At 46.1% G+C, this 17,948-nt stretch overlaps 2 protein-coding genes across 5 annotated transcripts in view; both read right to left on the reverse strand.

Annotated features, from left to right (window-relative positions):
* The window catches only part of RhoGEF3 (Rho guanine nucleotide exchange factor 3), a 374,922-nt gene that overhangs the window by 217,423 nt on the left and 139,551 nt on the right, over window positions 1-17,948 (reverse strand). The gene's annotated exons all lie outside the window — the stretch shown is intronic.
* LOC144125330 (uncharacterized) lies at window positions 6,468-16,589 on the reverse strand. 3 transcript variants are annotated; one of them, XM_077658609.1, is made up of 7 exons: window positions 16,302-16,589; window positions 15,393-15,488; window positions 14,983-15,176; window positions 11,979-12,188; window positions 10,332-10,466; window positions 7,646-7,722; window positions 6,468-6,892 (listed from the first exon to the last, which is right to left on the reverse strand). In XM_077658609.1, the coding sequence occupies exons 1-4, from the start codon at window positions 16,443-16,445 to the stop codon at window positions 12,131-12,133; spliced, it is 492 nt and encodes a 163-aa protein (XP_077514735.1). In that variant the 5' UTR covers window positions 16,446-16,589; the 3' UTR covers window positions 6,468-6,892; window positions 7,646-7,722; window positions 10,332-10,466; window positions 11,979-12,130. The 3 variants fall into 3 exon arrangements, with proteins under 3 accessions (XP_077514735.1, XP_077514738.1, XP_077514737.1); XM_077658612.1 differs by lacking the exon at window positions 10,332-10,466 and having other exon boundaries at window positions 6,482-6,892; window positions 16,302-16,572; XM_077658611.1 differs by lacking the exons at window positions 6,468-6,892; window positions 7,646-7,722; window positions 10,332-10,466 and adding an exon at window positions 11,507-11,868.

A 17,948-nucleotide genomic window follows, 5' to 3' on the forward strand; every position in this document is an offset into this window, starting at 1 on the left:
TTGCATGGGTGGAAGACTTCGGAAAAAGCATTCTTCCGGGGCCGTCATCCGCTCTGCAGAATTGGAGTACGGACTTCCACGGGCAGTGAACATCTCGTGGTGTTGCGGCTTGAGGAAAGTGTCAGGCTGTGTATGAGATCGGTGCCCTCAGGGCAACTCATCGGTGTGTCATAAGGTGAGCATGAGTCCATGACACGTGACTGACGCCTTTTTAAACTGGTACATCCCACGAGCCATGTACGTCGAGAAACGAGAAGCGCCTTTCCTCTTCTATATACGTGATTACTAGACTTTTTACTATTCCAAAACGCTGCACCTAGTGAACAGGCTAAATAAATAAATAAATAAATGATAAAATAAAATATACTGTATAACCACACCACATGGTATTCAGCGAGATTTTTCCTCTTAAAAAATTCGCAGGACGCAAACGCACCTTCCGCAGCTATTGGACGATTGTATCGTATATATGAGAGAAATTGTCGCTTATAGCCGCATTGTGCGTCAGACCCTATCAGGGCCCCTCCGACCATCACGTCCCTGAAAGACTGAATTTAGATAGCCTCGGATGACTCACGTCGACCACAACATTATTTCGCAAAAAAACAAAGGGGGGGGGGGGGGGGGTGGCAGCGATCCACACACGTGCAACAAAAACAAAAAACACATGCAGAGCTCAAATAGATTCTAGCAACGAAGCCATAGTGTCAATGAACAAAAAAAAACACAAAGTGTAGACAGACAAAGATCGTAAATGGCAACGGTGAACACTTCGCAGCCTCAACTATATGGACGAAAAACGAAAGAAAAAAAAAACGCCCGTAAGCTGTGCGACGTCAGCGCAGGTTAAAAACCCCCACGTGGTCGAAATCATTCCGGAGCCCTTCACCGTGGCACCTCTTTCTCTCTTTTTTCTATCACTCCCACCTTCCTCCCTTCCCTCATGGCGCGGTTGAGGTGTTCAAGATACAGCTGGCCGAGCGGAACTTGGTCACGTGACAAACCAGGCGACAGCGTGGCGGCGCAGCCACCCGCACGGCGCCGCGACGCTGAAGGCTCGAAATGCTACCGTAATGTAGCTCTCGCTACAAAATCCGACTCTACAATATAATCTGGCGCAGCGACAGCACAACTGCAAACGCTTCGCGTGGCGGAGTAAAAAGTGAACGACACGTTCGTCGCCACCACGTTACGGATCGTTAGCAGCAGCTGCTTTTTCGACGGGGCCAGCGTGTACAGCGCAGCCGGTCCTAATGGCACCATAATAAGAGGAGGAGCAATATTTTTGAGACATTAATGACCAGCAAAAAAATAAAGGAAAAGAGGTAATAAAGATAGCAACAATAGCAAATTGGCCACTGCCGCCATCTAGCTCCAATGCACGTAACTGCCCCGCGGACTGCAAGTAAAAGCGTCCAGAACACCGCTCTCGTGCACTTGCAAAGTGCGAAGGGTAGAGCTCAAGAAGGCAGCATAAAATAAACGAAAGCCACAAAACGTATACATTTGCCTTGTCTTCATGCGTCATTATTGTGCATTAGGCGTGGTGAAGAGACATGGGCAAGTTCATGAGAGCGGTACATGTTGTGGACGCGTTTACTGGGAGCTCGCGGAGTGGTTAGGCACATTGGAATTGGCGGCAATGGTCCAATTGCCATTTTTGCTATATTTATGACCTCCATTACACTTTTTTTTACCGTTCATTCATGCCTCAAAAATATTGTTTACCCACAGCGGCTGCTGATTGGTTTCAGCGCTCGGCTACTGAGCAGGAGTACCCGGGTTAGAACCCCACCGCGGCTGCCACGTTGCGATGGTGGCGAAATGCGTGGTAAATAGTATTGAGAATGAGCACCCAAAATTCCGATAGGCGTATTGAGCTCGTGTGGGTGCCGAAACACTCTGGTTATCCCGGAAATGAGGCCGCCGATAACATAGCCCGAGCACTTATTAGCCGAGCAAATAGCGACCCCAGCCCGGATTTCTCTGGGCAGCGGGGGCACACTTGCTCTGAACTAACCCAACAAGCAAATCTATCCCGTCGGTTCCACCACCCTCCCCACCACTGGCTATCCCACTCCCAATCAATCCTCTGGAGGCGACTCCAGACCCGAACTCTTCGCACCTTTCAGCTCATATCCCACTTCCGCCCCCTCGGACGCCTAACTTCGCTTTGCGAACCGGGGTGCCAGCGTAATGGTTCTGCGTGGCCTGGACACATGCGCGTGATGTGAGGGCTGTGCGGCGGCCCTGCACCCTTGAAGGGTCTAATCTCGCCCACCCAATGAAGTATTTCCACCCATCCATCCGGAGCCCTCTACTATGGCGCCCATTTGTCTCTTCTTTCACTCCCACCTTACTCCCTTTCCCTGCGGCTCGGCTGAGCTGTGCACATAAATATATAGAAGTGAGTTACTTCGCCGTAATATTCGCTCCAGTCAAGCGCATTTCCTGGTTTGCTTTCCATCAACCGAAATGCAAGCTCACCCGTATCAGCTTGCCACTTTTTCTTTGGAACTCCACTCACGTGACTACTGAAAGTTTGAAGACACGCCGTGAAAAGCGCGCTCATCGGACTGGCGTAGGTCAACGCGCAGTGTGAAATGTCAAGTTCGAAGCGAAGACCGAGCCCAGTACAAAATCCCCTGACCGGTACGCGTCCAGCGTTTTGAACGTCCATTTCGCCCGAACGTCGTCGCCCATGGAATGAACACGGCCCGTTTAAACGCTGCCTTCGAATGCATTTACAGCTGCCTATTAAACACATAGAGATAATACAACGCATTCCGCCGTCCCCGAATGTTTACAGCGAAGAAAACATGCGCGCAACTTATAAACGAGCACTTTACCCCGGCATGCCTGTCATGAAAGGTGCACGCATAATTTCAGAGCGCACGCCAACCACACAAACGCCAGTAAACGCGCTTTCACGGAGGACGCATACCGAGAAGCCATGCTAGTTTCTCCACTTCTCCTCCTCTCCCAACACGCCGACTACACGTAACGCGCATAAGGCGCTGTAATGGAAAGTCATTTCCCGAAGTCCACCTCAACGTTCACCATCTCCCCTTTAAATCTCTCCTTCCGTGCAGCCGCGACAGCGTGTCCAAAGCAATCCGCAGGGGGGAAATAACTATGCGTCGAATGGTCGAGGGTCCGCATTCCGCAGACGCCCACGCACGCCCAGAGATTGAAGTCATTTGGCACCGCTCCAGACGCCGTGCAGCTCGAACGAGAGGCGCAGCATGTCGCTCGCATGATGCCCCGCGTCCTTGTCGCAAACAAGCAATAAAATAGTAAGAAGCAAAGGGCCTCCCGAACAGCTGCCCGCCTTCCTATAGGCAAGGAGGTCCCAGGCAGTGCGCCGGGTCTTTATTAATTAAGCGGCAGTGCACAGAAAGCCGAGACGCACGCTCGCGCTTCCTTCGATGCATGCGACCGAGCGAGCGAGCGAGCGAGCGAACACGGGGAAAGTTGGGCCACGTCGTGAGGAGGCGACATGCGTGGGCTCCGACAGCCGCGCGCAGCCTCCATCCGAGGCGCGGCCCCGGAGATGGGAAATTTAATCGTTCGACGGACGCATTTCTGCGTTCGTCCTCCGTACCCGCCATCGTTAACTACATGTACGAGGACACAATTAAGTACTACATCTCTACCATCACCTCGCGGCAACGTTGGGTTCGACAACACCGACAAGCGGGCTGCCACACTGGCTGCGAATGCTGTCGGTCTTTAAGTATACGCTGTATACAAAGCGTGCAACGTAGAATATACGCGCGCGTTCTTAGGTCGTCCAGTTTCCTCGCTGTTCTTTATCGACTCGCAAAGCGTGCACTTACACGAGTCGAAGGTGGGCGAAAACAAAGAAATAAATTTAATTAAAAAAAGACACCTACGACGACCCTGACCCAACTGGCGAAATACGCAAGATAGAAAAATGAACGACGATTCTTGAAAGGAATAGTGATGAATATGACCTCACGAAGATGATCGTTTAGCCGAAACAAAGTTGGGGGTGGAGGGGTGTAAATATGATGATGATGGATTTCTATGGCGCAAGGGCATCTATGGCCAAAGAGCGCCATGACACAAGATATTTTCGACTTCTCAAGGTACGGTCAAAGACCCATTTTCCAAGCATTTCACCCTAAATAAGCCGAGCACCAGGGCAGGGGAAAGCTTGTACCCATTGTATCACAGGTGGGTACCCGGCGGCACTGGGGATCGAACCCCGCACCTCCCGCATGCGAGGCTGATGCTCAACCACTTGGCCACCGCTGAGGTACGAAGGGGTGAAAACAGTACCGAAGGCAATGCAAAATGAAAATTGGTCCGAAAGCAGTGCATTTCTTTAGGTCATAATCCACGCTACACTCTAAACAGAAGGGTGTAAGAAGGGAGTGCGCTGGAGGGCAGCCTACTCTCTTTTTACTCCGATACAGGCGTACTCGCGTTGAGAGTGTACTGTTGACAGTGCACAAGTTCTCGTTTCTGTAACCGCTCAAAAAAAAAATGGCTACACAAAAAAAAAGAAACTAAACTATACGGCACAATGATCTAACCGCACTGACGCACACAAAGCTGGAATGGCAGAAAAGCGGCGCGCTATAGTGAGGATACAACGCGAGCAAACAGGCAGAGGATGTGACACGAAACGCAACGCGCGCGCCGCGCAGCGCTTACACTCTGTTGCACTCGGACAGCGGAGTGCTGCGGTAACAAATGCGCCAGTGAGGAAACAGCGGATATCACGAAAGCGACGCCACGTGCAACTTAACACACGCCAGCGCGCAAGAACAATGCGGGTCAATCCTCCCATCTAGGGCAGCACCGCGACGCGCAGGCGACAGACGACACCCAGCAGCGAAGCCACACAGCTCCGGGCGGGGCACGCAACAAGCTAAAACACACGCATATCGGTGCCGTAGGTGTATTCCGGGCAAAAATGAAAATTAGCGCCGTTCCGGGTATGCGCGATACAGTGCCTCCGGAATGGTCAGTATCTCCTAGAAGGGAACTAAGGAAGAAGGGAAGTTTACTATACGTTCAAACGATAAACAGGCTATCTTCCCTAAAAACGGAGCTTTTATAAGCGACAAAAGGCCTAAACATAAAATACAGGCATCGCTGTCAAACCCAACTAAGAATCATTTGGCGTCCCTGACCTCTGAGTGCAGAAAATAAGTATTGCCATGGCTGGGTTTCGAACCCGCGGCGGCGCGAACAGATCAGCTTCGGTGGCCACTGCACGAGAGCACTATATTGCCGCAGCCAATCAAGCATCTATACTCCGTCTCACAAGATGTTTGCAGCACTACGAAAGGTACAGCTCTCTCGTCCAATCAGGATGGCGCGCACTACATTAGTGTGTTCCTACGCGCCTGTGGCTCGATCCACCTGATGTCCAGGTGGCTTCTTTCTACCTCTATTTATAGTAGCACCGAGCCACAGGTGTTCCACCGCGCAGCGCCGCGCCTTTCCTCAAAATCCAACTTTCAATTGTCAGTTTTCTCTCGCTTCTTGCCCCGCCGCGGTGGCTCAGTGGTTAGGGCGCTCGACTACTGATCCGGAGTTCCCGGGTTCGAACCCGACCGCGGCGGCTGCGTTTTTATGGAGGAAAAAACGCTAAGGCGCCCGTGTGCTGTGCGATGTCAGTGCACGTTAAAGATCCCCAGGTGGTCAAAATTATTCCGGAGCCCTCCACTACGGACCTATTTGTTCCTCTCTTCTTTCAATCCCTCCTTTATCCCCTCCCTTACGGCGCGGTTCAGGTGTCCAACGATATATGAGACAGATACTGCGCCATTTCCTTTCCACCAAAAACCAATTATTATTATCTCTCGCTTCTTTCCCTCCTTTATCTCTTCCTTTACGATGCGGTTCGGGTGTCCACCGAGATACTCTTTTTCTTCTTTCCCTCCCTCCTTTATCCCTTCCTTTACTGCGCTGTTCGGGTGTCCACCGATATATGTGAGACAACCAGGGTACTGTTCTCATCAGTTCCTCTGTTGTCGCGTCGCAGTAAATTTCAGTAATCGTGTCATGTGCATATAAATTTATTTACTCCAGCACTCTAAGAAAAAAAGGACTAAAAGGGGTAGGGAGGTTAGTCCTTTGGGGGACCAAGTGATTTGCCACAACCATTCGTCCTTTTGGGGATCAACTGCAAGGGGATATACAGTTAGTCTCTGAAGGACTAACTGCTGGGAGACTAATGGTTGCACCTTGCAGGTGGTCCTCAAGAGACTAACACTTGATCCTTGATAATGATCCCTGAGGGAGCAAATGTTACCCTCTAAGGACTAACAGTTGATCCTCAGAAATGATCCCTGGGAGAGCAAATGTTACTCCCTCAGGATTATCTGTTTATCTTCAGAAATGGTCCCTGAGAGAGGAAATGTTCCCGCCTCAGGATTAACTGTTGATCCATTTGAATGATTTTCCAGGGACTAATCATTAATCCATTGAGACAAAATTTTCATCCACCTGTGGATGACATGGTTATCCTTGCCAGACCCATGCAGGCATGCTAGCTGAGGTTGGCTGTGCTTCTCACCACTCCACGAACATGTGTAGGAATGTGAAACTGGACAATTTAATTTCAGCTTGAGAATTTTTATTTTCCCAAAACAGTTTGTGCCAAACGCACAAGTGGTGTTGGCCGTAGGCCACTGTCGACGTTGATGAGCCTGCACAGCAAGTCAAATGACCGCTGTGCTTTTTTGTCAAAAACGATATTAAATGCCCAGTACAAGGCCATCTGTGTTGCAAGTGCCGCCAGCAGGCTTGTCTCGTTGACACAAATCTTCTCAAGGCAAACAGAAAAATCTGACGTTGTCAGAATGCCTCCGCTGTGCACTACAGTTGGGATATAGTGCACAGCTGCAGGATCCTGTAAAAAAAGAACAAACGCACACACAAGTTTTAGAAAAGAGTGTTTTGCAAATCATTCGAGAAATCCCAAGTTCAGACACCTCCAGCCTTGCATGTAAAGGAAGCATTTGCAAGCTTGTCCCTCCACAATGCTTAATACTTATTAAAAGGTGGCTTACTAGAGCTAATTAGCTAAATAGGCCACCTAAGCAAAAATGTTGCATTTAAACCAAGTCAGCTGCTCTGCAGGTCATTTATTAGTCAATTGCTTGGATGCCTGAACAATGACTGGCTGCGATAGTGACGCCACTATGCCTCAGTGTGAGATGGAATCCTTCAATGGTGATAGAGTTTACTGTAGCAGCACACCTGATTCGAGTTCGATAGCAATTGAGAATTTCTAAGCCTCTGGACTACATAGCCCCTGAAAATGTCCATGTGACATTAGTATGAAGGCTAGTATGCAAAGCCATGTTATTATATAAAATACTGTGTATTTTTTTTCTTCAGCATGATGCAGTATATTTGTTTAACTTGATTAAGAAACCACTGAAAATTCCCATGTAACAAGAATATGAAGGCTAGTATCCAAAGCTATGTTATTATATCAAATACTGTGTATTTGTTTTCTTCAGTCTGACACGGTATATTTGTTTAACTTGTTTAAGAAACAAAAGTAAAGGCAAATGCATTCTCAAGGAGAAAAAAGAACTGCATGCCCCCAGCATCCCAAAAAACATTGCTGCTCACACATGCGGTTTTAGAAACTTACAAATGGGCGGACGAAAGTCTCCACTCTTTCTTTCACCAAGCTTCGCAACAGGCATACTGCTGCCGTGACTGTTGTCTCTGAAAGAGTGGCGAATGAATTTTAAATACAGTGACATGAAACATGGAGACATAAAAAGAGCACCAAAATTAAATGAAAAATAAATTCTGATCTTTATTGCTTGTTACAATATGCTTCAGTCCGAAGGTCTTGCTCCAGCCAACTTTTTACTGCATGCAGACTATATTAGTGCCTTCAAGAGGCATCAAGGAAAGTGCGTTGTCATCCCAGAATGGCTGCACTGGAGATAACCAAAATAAAAGGTGCGCCACACTAACTACCCAAGCAATGCGCTGCTACATTTCACACTAGAAGGCATAACAAATTAAGCAATAGACCTGTATATCAAACACATTCTTGAAGTGATAGCTGCCAATTTGGGGTTAACTAGACATAAACCAAGAACAATAGTTCAGGCAGAATGTAAAGTAGTAGCGGAGCTTGCTGTCAGGCAAGATGGTTCATAGTTCTAAGTAGCAGTAAAGCGCCAGTGCAAGACAAACAGGCATCACACATTGCCCACTTTATCTGCTTTATGCAATTTGTTTTTCAGGTGAGGAAATATAAAAAAAACAACACACATGCAGAATGAACAGCTGTAAACAGTATGCATTCATGCATAGAATTTCAAGATCCACAATTTGGCTTTTAAGAGCTGTACAGATACTTCGCTAGTGCATTTCCTTTTTTTTTATGCATAAGCTTCCAACAACTTTCTGGTGCAAAATCTTTACCACATGCATCCGTGGCCACAATGCTGTAATAAATGTTCTTCTGTACATGTTAATGACCACAAACGTAGGTGCCTCGTTGGCCTACATGGGTCTTCCCACAGGTCAACAGAATTTCATAAACAACCCGGCTCCAACATGGCACAAACTTTTTGGCCCTTTTTTTCTTCCATAGCACAAAATGTGCAACAAAATTTGGGCGAGCTTTTGATCAGCAGCAAACACAACTTGTATACCATGTCTGTCAGCTATTTTCTTTTTCATGAGCAACCTTATGTGCATATGGTATTTCGAGTTTAGCTGCATCATTTTTTCCTCTTTGCATTGCTTCCACAATATGCACCATTTCTTTTTTTAGAAAACTGCCTCAGCATGAAGTGATAACCGCACAGGGGAACCCAGCTAACAACAACCGTTTCAACTAGCTTGTTAAAACTTAAATACGTGATTACGTGACCTCAAAAGAGCAGATTCGAGACAAGCTGTCAATAGCTTGCTTGACTATATTAGAGTGTGCCGAAGCACAAGAAAGCAGCTCCTGTGCTTGTAGTGAATATTCCCAGACCTGTAGAAACAAAATTCTCTTAAAATAATATTATGGCCCAAAACTACAACAAAATGACCGCTTACCCCCTCCAACCGAGGAAGCTTTTGTGCTGGCCAAGCAAAAGGACCCATATCCCAGAGGCCAGGCACCCCTGGGCTGGCGCCCAAGGACGTCAATTTCTGGTGATGTGTACACACCTCCCCGCTCGATAGGGGTAGAATCCTCTCTCGTGTGAATCCCGCTTAAAGTGCGCAGTTGATGAGGTGAGTGAGAGAGAGCTAAGGCCTGGTTCAGCCATATCTAAGAATTGTTTACATGGCTCCATAAAAAAAAGGGCGGGGGCATTTATTATGCGAGCTGATCCCCCTAGTCCCCGTTCTCTTCGGGACTTTATTCTGCTGCAGATTGACACTTGCTCCTCAGTTCTCCAGCCTTCACTAAACAAAGACCCGTCTTTCCCTTTCCTGCTCAGCATAGCCACAGAAGGCAGTCCCTGCAGACCAAATTAGTGATGCTCGCCTAGTGTGGCCTTCACAATGTGTGGAAGCTCATGCAATAAGAGCAGGTAGGAAGCACTATGAGTGTGCCAGAAACTGCTTACACCTCTCACTGCTAGGCTGCGTATTGAAATGTAGTGGTCGACACAACAAACTTCAGCACAGGTTTTCTATGAGCAGTAAGCATTTAAATGACTGGTAGCATGAAATGCCGAACTATCAGATTTTGCTAAAAAAAATTTATAGGGCTCGTCTCAGTGTCCCTTTAAGAGATGCACCAGTGCCCCCGGCAGGCAGGTGGCACCTCTCATTGCCCGTAGAGCTCCATTACAAATGCATCATACAAATATTGTCACTGTGCTTCATTTTCCGTGGGGACTTTAACGAGAGAAGCTACTAAAAGTAGTCTTTTTAACTAATCTACCTAGAACAATGAAACTGCACTTATACTGTTTTTTCTACCTTTTTCAGAACAATAATTATTTTCCTTGTAGAAGGATTACTTTTAGCTCAGTGTTGCTAACAAGATTAAAACAAAGAACCTTTTGTGCACGATTTCACATTGAAAATTTTCACTGGGTACGAAGAGCAACAGCTAATTTTGCGGCTTAATAATTGTAGAATGCCGGAAACTAGCTCAAATTTGGTCATGAAAGTTTTTCTAGTATGGGAAAAATAAATTGTGATGTTACCCTTTAGTTTTTCAGAATCATTACTTAGATTAGTGTAGTTTGAAGCCTCTCTAAACTTGTAGCAGAGATATTGAAATTCTGAATAGATATTTGCAAGTTACACATACACATTCTACAGAACACATCTGCGACGTTTCACCGTGATATGGAATGGAGACTTACAAAAGATCCTGGGTGCAAATTTTCGAAGTCCGCCCAGAATTTTTGGTACTTGCACTTTTCGTATCGCACTGAAACTTGGCAAATGTGTCCTTTGCATTGTGTAGCTTCAGATGTCGCCTAAGAATTGCAGTATCTCTAATGCAAGTGTATAGAAACGATACAACAGTAATGAGTCCCAAAAACATAACAATAACATCACAATTTTTTTTTCACACCAGGAACTTCCATCACTACATCAGGGCTATTTCCCTGCATTCTATAGTTAGTAAGCTATAAAATAAGCTACTGCTGGTAGTTCCCAGTGAACATTTTCTATGAGAAAGCATGCGCACAAAAGGGCCTTTTTAGAGCAAAAGCTCTACAAAAGGGCCTTTTTAGAGCAAAAGCTCTACTACTCCAGGTACAACTCAGAAATTCCCCTGGCTCCAACTTTCCTAGTAGTGTTTTATAGGCCCTCTGAGCTTTTATAACACTACCCGCAGAGTGGCACAGTGGCTGAGACTTAAGGCACGCAACCGGTAGATGGCTTTGCCGAGCACTACCACCAGTAAGGAGAGAGCCCAAGTTGGCTGGTTACGGAGAGATTCAACAGGGAATAGTTGCCGTGGCAAAGAACCTTTGGCCTTTGGTGGCGTCACCACCATGTGTGACGTCATGGTGATCATGTGATTAGAAGCTGCAACAAAATGGTTGTGTCTGCCGCCTTCATCTACAATGGATGAGCGAGTTGGACCACCCACGAATGCTTTTTCTAGTTATAACCAGGTTCAAGTAAGATTAAACCTACACAAATTGTTTTTTGAGGCCTGTTAGCAGCACTGAGCAAAAGTGCGCACTACAAGAGAACTAATTAGTGTCCTGAAAAGAGCAGAACAGCAGTATAAGCACACAAAATTTCACTGCTCTGGATGGACTATTTAAAATTGTTTTTTTTCCTGTGGAATTTCCGCTTAAATGTGGAATGATCTTTGGACTTTCATTGTGTGGATTTTCTCTGCAATGCAGGTACTATTCAGTGCATCGAAAGTATAAGTACGGTCCCTCACGAATATCCTGACTGTTTTGCTTAGTTCGATATTTCCCTTCAGTGTCCACCATGTAACAGCGGTCACCAGCAAACACCAGTAGTACCAACTTGAAGCACATACAAGAACCGTGTAATAAATAAACGACTAAACAGCAGAAGTCGAGCAACAAAAACAAAAAGACCAGAATGTGGAATCAGGGCATGCTACACTGAACCAACCCTAGGTGTATTCTGAAATTCAAACAGTGCGAGCCATTCAATCAGGTCTCCACTGAGGCAAAGAGAAATAAATTTGAGCTGAATTTTCTGCACATATAGACCACTTCCGCCTAATTGCTTTAGCGGGTTTAACGTCCCGAGACGATTCAGGCCATATGGGACGCCGTAGTGAAAGGCTCCAGACAGTGTAGACCATCTGAGGTCCTTAAACATGCACTGACGTCACACAGCATATCCACACTTTTGTATTTCGCCTCCACTAAGATGGAATGCAAAGTGCAGGCACCGCAACTGAAATCAAAAAAGGAAAGGATTAAAAGAAAGAAAGACAAAAGAGAAAAAGAAAAAGAAAATTTCCTTTTCCTTGCTTCGCTAACTGATGGTCTAGTTACTGAACTTACGATTGAGCTCATGGCCAATGCTGGAAATTTCTGTATTGCCACTTCCACTGATGGATCCTCGGATCCAATCCACTTCCTTCGGGTAGGAAATGTACGGCGCATACAGTCTATTATGTAAGCCATGTCTGTCCGAGCTTTTTGTACCGCGGACTTCATTCCTTCGATGTGGCCAGCAATACTCTCCTCATCCTCCCCGTCTGGTGCAGTTGCCTGCAAGCAAAAGGAGCCTACTTCACACTGCACACCAGGCTGTCTTCAGCACAAGGACTATATGAAATCCAAATGCATGCCACAGACGGCCTCAAAACACGCTGCAGGGCATTTCCGCCAACCGTGGCCACTTTCCCATCTTTCGTTGGTTTTTCTGACGGTGGAGAATCTGCCCCATCATTCTGCTGGATACGGATTTTTCTCCGCTCATATTTTGCCTTGAAACGGAGAGCTTCTCGCCAAGAGTCCTGTGTTTAAAACATCCCACACAATGCAAGCATTACTACTTGCACTGACAAAAGCAATCACAGTACAATTAAATACATGCTAACAGTGATGGTGTTGATCACAAGCTACCAGTAAACACCCATGGACATAAAAATACCTCATGAGAAGCTATAGATATTGCTCCATATTTTATTGCAGCACATTTTTGATAGCATAAAAACACTAAAGGACCCACACTGATCTCTCGCCGACATTACTTTTTTATGGTAGCGCGCACATTACCAAATTTGCAGCATAGAGTTCCTTTCCAGTAATTCAAGCTTTGTTTTCCAATTATATTTTCACTGTGAGGCGAACTTTTTTGTTGTTTTAATGTCCTGAAACGACACATCAGCTACGATGGGCACCACAGTGGAGTTTCTGGATTAATTTTGATCACTTGGAGTTCTCTAATAACTAGGCCAACCAATGACCCTTCAATTCAAATGCCAACCAGACAAGCTGGGCCAGGATTATCAAGCTCTCTCGTACAACCCTTTATTACACCGTCCTATTCGACAGTCTTCATGACTACCTCCAGAAGACGGCTGTAGCACCGAAAAAGACAACACATAGCAAGCAAGACGGGACAGGCACAACTTCCAACTATTTATTCACCGCGAATGCGAATGAATATAAGGACAAATCAAGATGGGTAGCAAGAACCACACATGCGCGCGAGGGTTTTACAAAAAACCGGATAAAAGATAGGTTAGGCACACACATATCTCACGTCCGTGTATCTAAAAAAGCAGTTTCATTCTTACAAATGGAGATAGATGGGGCACTAACACAATCGCTACAGTTTCTTTTAATATAGAAGGCCGCCAACAGTTCACGGGCTGTCTGGTCCTTACTTGTTTAAAACCTTTGCTTCTTTCAGCCTTGCCACACACTTAATCTTCCTTTCTTCTCTGCAGGCTTTATAATGATGTGGCAGATGAGAACCAGTGCATTTTGTAAATCCCGATTATGTTCCACTAATTGGTCGTTATTACAGCGGCCGGTTTGTCCAATGTGCTTTCCGCATGTGAGAGGAATCTGATATACGACTCCCACGGCACATTTAACAAGCGGAGCTGCATGCTTCTTTTTACAATCAGTCTTGTTTACCTTGTTGGGATCAGTTTTAATGCACAAGCCAGCCAGTTTCTTTGGGGTAGAAAAAACCACAGGAATCTTATATTTTGTTGCCACATGCTTCAAATTGTGTGCCAAATTTGCTGTCTTTTTCGGCGCTACAACCATCTTCTGGAAACATGCACCAACTAGCCCCCCAACAAGTATTACTCATGACTGCCCCGCTACTGCAGCAAGAGGGAAAGAGGACCTCCTCACTAGCGACGTACCACAGGAAATTTCTGAACAATTTTTTATCCCATTTTTTTGTGAGATAGTATTTTATGAAAGAGAATCAGCCAGCCATGCCAGCAGCATGCACTGTGGTGTGAATGACTCTATCAGTGGCGCCCAAAACAGAGTCATTGAAAATGGTACGGCTACCACTGATAAACAGAGAAGACATTATTATTATACTCAGAACACCTAGGCCGCCCTGTTAATTTAAGAAAGTCTGCTGTCCCTACAAGATTAGTTTGAAGGGCTTCAGCTGCCTACTTACATAGCCGGTGCCAGATGCGTCAGCCAAGTTTGGGTACCTGGACACCAGAGCTTACGCAGCCTCATTGTACAGCTTTCCAGGGTACCTAGCACAGTTAAGACAAACGTATAAGGCAGTACACAGTGAGGATGTTCTTTTGTAGGCTCACATAGACATTTTAGTTTCAGATGCAGTCAGTGTCTTAGGTGCAAGACGTGGGAGGACACATAAGCTCTGCCTTTAAGTTTACGACGTGACAGCAGTTCCCCTTGCTCACATAAGCAAGGACATTGCTTGCTCTCTCACAATCAATATGTGAAAGACTAAACCACACATATTTACAGCCCTCTTTAACCAAGTCCTTTGAACATTCCTACATGACATACCAATAGCATGCCTGACTCGCAACCCAAGGGTCACGGATTCGATTCTCAACTAACCGCAATTTTCCTTTCGGGGCAACTCATCCATTTCATATGCAGAACTGAGGATTGGGCGATTTGGCGGTGATCCATCAAATAAAAACCAGCGCTTACAAACACAGACAAAGGACGAGACGAAACAAACTGAAAAGCCTTCAGTTCGTTTCGTCTCGTCCTCTGTCAGTGTTTGTAAGCGCTGGACTTTATACGATGGATCACTTTATATGTCTAGATGTCCTAATGATGTTCCAGGCACATTGCAACCTTACAATCACCAGTTTTCTAATTTCATCCACTTTTCAAGTCCGTCGCTCTATGTGTGACATAGCCACCTTTTCAACAAATTAAAATTTCTTGCTCATGTCCACTAATGCCGACACAGGATTTTCTGCGCCACGAGCTCCTTCATGCTTTCTCGTTAAAATGGCTTATGGCCACGCAAGTTTGTAGCCCAAGTTATCTCCACATTGCCCTACATGGTCAAAAATTCTTGCAAATAACTTACATGGTGTATAAGCAGAGGTCATGATAGAGCCATTGGACAACTCTGCTGCGTGCTTTGAAGTACTGTCCACTTTGGTGGGCTCTATACTGAATTGGATATCGTTTGGTACAGCTGGCAGGCTGTATGTGAGGCTGTACGTGGCAGTGACACGGGATTGCTCCGCTTGCTGGGGCTCGTCGAGAACATCCGCAATCCTAAAGTGCCAGGTTAAAATAAGAAAAGAACAAGAGAAGAGCATACTACACAGTGAGCACAGACTGTGGCCAACATTTCCATACATTTCTACTATGATTGCCATTGATTGCAGTGGAAGACATAAATTGGACACTCCTCCTTGCTGCATGATGCTCCTCCAGCATTATTTGAAATATACAAAATAATAGTTAATACTGGTAAGAAAATGTACTCACCGAACCTGGCAATCCTCGGAGACTGATTTTTTCCCTGTCCCGAATTTCGAAGTCTTCAGGTATGTCAACAAAAACATTAAAATCTTCTTCGAACATCTGTGGAAACACGAGAATGATACTAAAATAGCTAACCATGTAAAGTTAAACTATTCAAAATGAGTGTGTCACATTATTTTCCGGAGCATGTTGGCATGCTTGCTGCATCGCATTACGAGACCTAAATCAACGGGCTACGCACTGAATTCAGGACCTGTCAATTTAGAAGAGCAATGACCATAAAATACTGCAACACCAGCAACACTTCCCTCTACCTCGGGTATTTCGTGTGCAGTCGTCAGCACGTCTGCCTAGAGCACAGGAATGCCTGCATATCGCACTAAATAAGTGGAATTTTCACGCAGGTATTTGGTCGTAGAGATAATGCTTGCGCTGGTGCGAAGCAGCATTGACAGCGGTTGAGTGAAGATTTCACTTTGTTTGCTCCGCACTACACCGCTCCAGCGCTCTAGACAGGCCTGTACCTCGCGACTGAAATAAAGCATTAATATGTGAAAAATGCTCTATACACCTGCCTTAGTGTTAAGCGGCGCGCTGAGGTGTGCATTTTTAATATTCGCCGACCTTTGTTGTGACACGAGATCCTTACGGAAAGGGAGATTTTTAGAGCATGACGCATAGGGAAGCACATGCATGCCGAGATATTGCTTTAAACTTTACATTACACGCAAACTGTCAACGCACTATGTAATTCACTGTGGACAAAAGCGCGAGGCATAAGTAAGGTACACACATTTACACGCGTGGATGTAATAAGCACCTGCCTATAAGCACCAGTCCTCAAAAGAACCCGAGAACGGCAACTGACTTGTCACGGAGCTACCACGTAGATAAGTTTACACAATTACTCACCGTGAAGATGAGGGTGGCAACGTCGATGCCGCGGAACAGCTCATGGTCTCTCACGCGCTCAACCAGCCCGCGCCGTGTAAGCGTCCCATCAAAGGGCAAAACAAAATTCCTTTCCCGGAACGTTACCAGGCACTTGCTCGTCATGGTGACGTACGTATATGTACTACTGCGAAATTGCGCAGCAATGAACGTTGCTGAGTGAGACGTGAAGTAGTTTCTCGAGCACGTGTACCAGTATGCGCCTTTTTCAATTTGGCTGAGCACTGTGGTGACTTGGCTTGGCTTGGCCAGCTTAGTTTGCACAACGTGACACTCCAATTGCTAAGGTTATTGCAAAATAAAATTACACCAAAAATACTTAGTTATACTAAATGCGACTTAGGTGCTCTAGCACCTAGTGAATTTGATTATTATGATGAAAGGGCAAAACAACAACAAACATGCCAAGCTATAGCCAAGCCAGCCAAGCGGCTTTATCGCTAGGAGGCTGTTCGTGTCTATTCGTGTCCCTGGCCGTTGGTGGCAACTGCGCTTAAAGCGATGTGATTCCGATGTATATGCAGGAACTGCGGCTTTCTGGCAATTGGCACACCGCGTTTGCGGGGTCTCTTTGCGGTCTTTTGGCTTGCGACTACAACGATGGACGCGAAGTACTGCCCGAGGTGCCCATTCTTTTCGTTCCAGCTGACGAAAGTTGTCACGCACATTGGATTAGTTCACAGTGCAGAGCCAAACTTAAATGTTTTCTGCGGCATAGGAGGCTGCGCGAACTCGTACTCGAATTTTTCATCCTACAGATCGCATCTATATCGCCGCCACCGAGATGTGCTTGAAGAAAACGGCAGCATTTTGAAACACGGATGCACCGAGAAAGCAAACAGAAAATTCAGAACTGGACGACGACGAGCCTGTCCCACATGAAATGGACTGGGCTGACAAAGCGGACTATGGTAGCGGTCACCGCCAGAAAGAACGACCTTCGGCGAATGTTTCTTCAGCTCAGAAGACAACAGTCCAACATGACAGATTTAGCAGCTTTTTGGACCAGGCAAAATCGACCCTGTGCAACTTATTTTTCTTTTTCACTGAAGAGCACAGCTTGCCACACACAGCGGCTGAGAAGGTGTTTTTCTGAATTGCAGCTGGTGTTTGAGCTGGTGCTGAAGGCCTATGGCAGGGAGGTTGAACATGCAGCAAAAACAAACACAACAGCACTACAACAATTGCTAAGTTGCTCATTTATGTCTGACCTCTTTAGTGACTTAAAGAACAAGTACAGGCGTGAGCAATATGTGGAAGCGAATTTTCCTCTGTGTGTGTGTGTGTGTGTGTGTGTGTGTGTGTGTGTGTGTGTGTGTGTGTGTGTGTGTGTGTGTGTGTGTGTGTGTGTGTGTGTGTGTGTGTGTGTGTGTGTGTGTGTGTGTGTGTGTGTGTGTGTGTGTGTGTGTGTGTGTGTGTGTGTGTGTGTGTGTGTGTGTGTGTGTGTGTGTGTGTGTGTGTGTGTGTGTGTGTGTGTGTGTGTGTGTGTGTGTGTGTGTGTGTGTGTGTGTGTGTGTGTGTGTGTGTGTGTGTGTGTGTGTGTGTGTGTGTGTGTGTGTGTGTGTGTGTGTGTGTGTGTGTGTGTGTGTGTGTGTGTGTGTGTGTGTG

The sequence above is a fragment of the Amblyomma americanum genome, chromosome 3 (genome assembly GCF_052857255.1).
Source record: "Amblyomma americanum isolate KBUSLIRL-KWMA chromosome 3, ASM5285725v1, whole genome shotgun sequence".
NCBI lineage: Eukaryota > Metazoa > Arthropoda > Arachnida > Ixodida > Ixodidae > Amblyomma > Amblyomma americanum.